The following is a 2045-nucleotide window of genomic DNA, read 5'->3' as shown; positions in this document are numbered from 1 at the left end:
GAAATAATTATCTTTGTTTCTTTTTCATCCAGAGGTGGGGATTCTTTTATCAAATTTAAAATGTGCTCCGCAACGTCTTCTGCATTCTCTGGGGAAAAATTGAAGCATGAAAACTGCAGGACTCAGTGTCAGGCCACGCTAGCCTGCTGCCTTCTTTGAAAAAGTAAAGGCAGTGAAATGGAAACACGTACCAAGCTACAAACGTGTACAGAAGGCAAGTGCTGAACCTCAATGTCTACAGTAGATGTAGTTCCCGAATGTAATGTGGAAATCAAGTATCTTATTCATTAAATCTTTTTTTAAAATGCACCAGGGAAATGCCTTTGTCACTGAAGAATTATCTTGCAATTAGATTCTAATTAAATTAAGACTTTTGAATACTGGATTGAGTTAAATAGATCCCACTAGTATTCAATATCAGCAAACACCTAGTCTATGTTTTCATAATCAAGAGTAGAGATTGTTTTTTCTGTCAAGAGCCAGTAACCCTCATAAAAAAAAAAAATAAAAAAAAAAGCAAATTTTTTTTGCCCCATGACAATCAAAAGTAACTTCATTTATATTTTTTACAGACAAAGAACAATAGATACTGACTTGCTCACTTTTTCTCTTCACTTTTATGGAAATTTAAAAATTGACACTGAAGTAGAAAGAATAGTATAATTAATCCCCATGTACTGTCACCCAGCTTAAACAAGTATTAAGGCACCACTAACCTTATTTTATCTACTCTCTTTCCTACCTTCCTTGCACCCCTAGGTTGTTTTAAAGCAAGACCCAATCACCGTATCATTTCATCCTTAAATATTTCAATATGTGTCTCTAAAACTTAAGGATTTTTGTTTGTCATAACCACAATACCAGTTTCTTATCTTTACAACTTAACAATACTCCAGATCATCACATATCCAGTCAAAATTGTATCATTCTTCAATTGTCTTATAAATGCTTTCTTAATAGGTGATTTGTTTGAGTCATCACCCACTTTTAAAATTAAGAGTTTTGTGAAACAACTACAACACAAGCTAGATTTTGGGTTGATATAAACCATATAAAGCCAAGTTCCCTTATGACCTACTAGTTTAAAGCACTCCCAGCCAAGTCCACAGTCTAATAGACAATAATTGAAAAATACAATCTGTTAAGAGAAATTCTAGAGAGAGATGACATGTTATATTACAACCAACCAACGTTGTTTTCTGGAACCAAAACAATTCAGCATCTGACCTAATATTCTCATTTCTCTCTGTGTCTCTCACTCTTGCTCTCTCTCTCTCTCCCTGTCTCTCAACATCCTCCACAGTTGCCAGTGTCTCCTCAAATCTCTCTTCTACTCCCCAAATCTTTACCACCAACATAGCATACACAGGCTATTTTTTTCTCCTTTTTCTCATAATCTTGCTTTTTTCTTTTTCTTTTTTTTTTTCTGCAAATAACTCTCTGACCTAAATTGGCAAAGATAGGTCTCCCTGAGTAGGTGGGGACGATGAGACTGAGCAAGATTATAATTACTTCTCTTTAATGTTTTTGTCCCTGTTACATCTCTCTTATGTTCAGTTAAAGCAACTGACTAAACAATCAGACTGAGGATAGAAGAAAACAACAGTGGGCTCTTTCCCGGATCTTTCCGCTGCTCTTATTAAATTGTTCAGACTTTGCTGTAAATGGGATAGCTAGAGCTGCCTACCTGGGGTCATAATTCTTTGGGCTGCAGTGGTGTGACTTCACTTCACGCAGTCCCTGCTGTGGCAGAATGAAAGTAAACAACAGGCCGATGGGAGACTAACTGTATTGCGGAAAGTAATTACAGACTTTCCATGTGGAATTGTATAGTTTTTAGGTAAAAATCAAGACAAATTACACTCATTGTGCAAAAATTCTAGGTCTTCAAGCCAAAGCAATAAAAAGAAACCTCCTTAATAAATTATAGAATAAACAAACCCCCACTGCTCAAAAGACTGCTGTAAGTAATCTGCCATTAATTGCAACAATCAAAACAATATTTGTTATTTACTGAGTAATTTCTCTAAACCAGTGTTCTAGTT

The 2045-nt window shown here is 35.4% G+C and overlaps 1 protein-coding gene across 1 annotated transcript in view; it reads right to left on the bottom strand.

Annotated features, from left to right (window-relative positions):
* ADGRG4 (adhesion G protein-coupled receptor G4) overlaps positions 1–2045 on the bottom strand; it is a 133695-nt gene that overhangs the window by 53676 nt on the left and 77974 nt on the right. The window contains exon 11 of the mRNA XM_007956012.1: positions 4–88. Coding sequence (XP_007954203.1) covers positions 4–88 — 85 coding nt within the window. The remainder of the gene's footprint in view (positions 1–3; positions 89–2045) is intronic.

The sequence above is a fragment of the Orycteropus afer genome, unplaced genomic scaffold (genome assembly GCF_000298275.1).
Source record: "Orycteropus afer afer isolate SDZICR_OR568_19922 unplaced genomic scaffold, OryAfe1.0 scaffold00571, whole genome shotgun sequence".
In the NCBI taxonomy this organism is placed as follows: domain Eukaryota; kingdom Metazoa; phylum Chordata; class Mammalia; order Tubulidentata; family Orycteropodidae; genus Orycteropus; species Orycteropus afer.
Note: the sequence above shows the minus strand (reverse complement) of the source record. Positions and strands in the feature narration are given on the sequence as shown.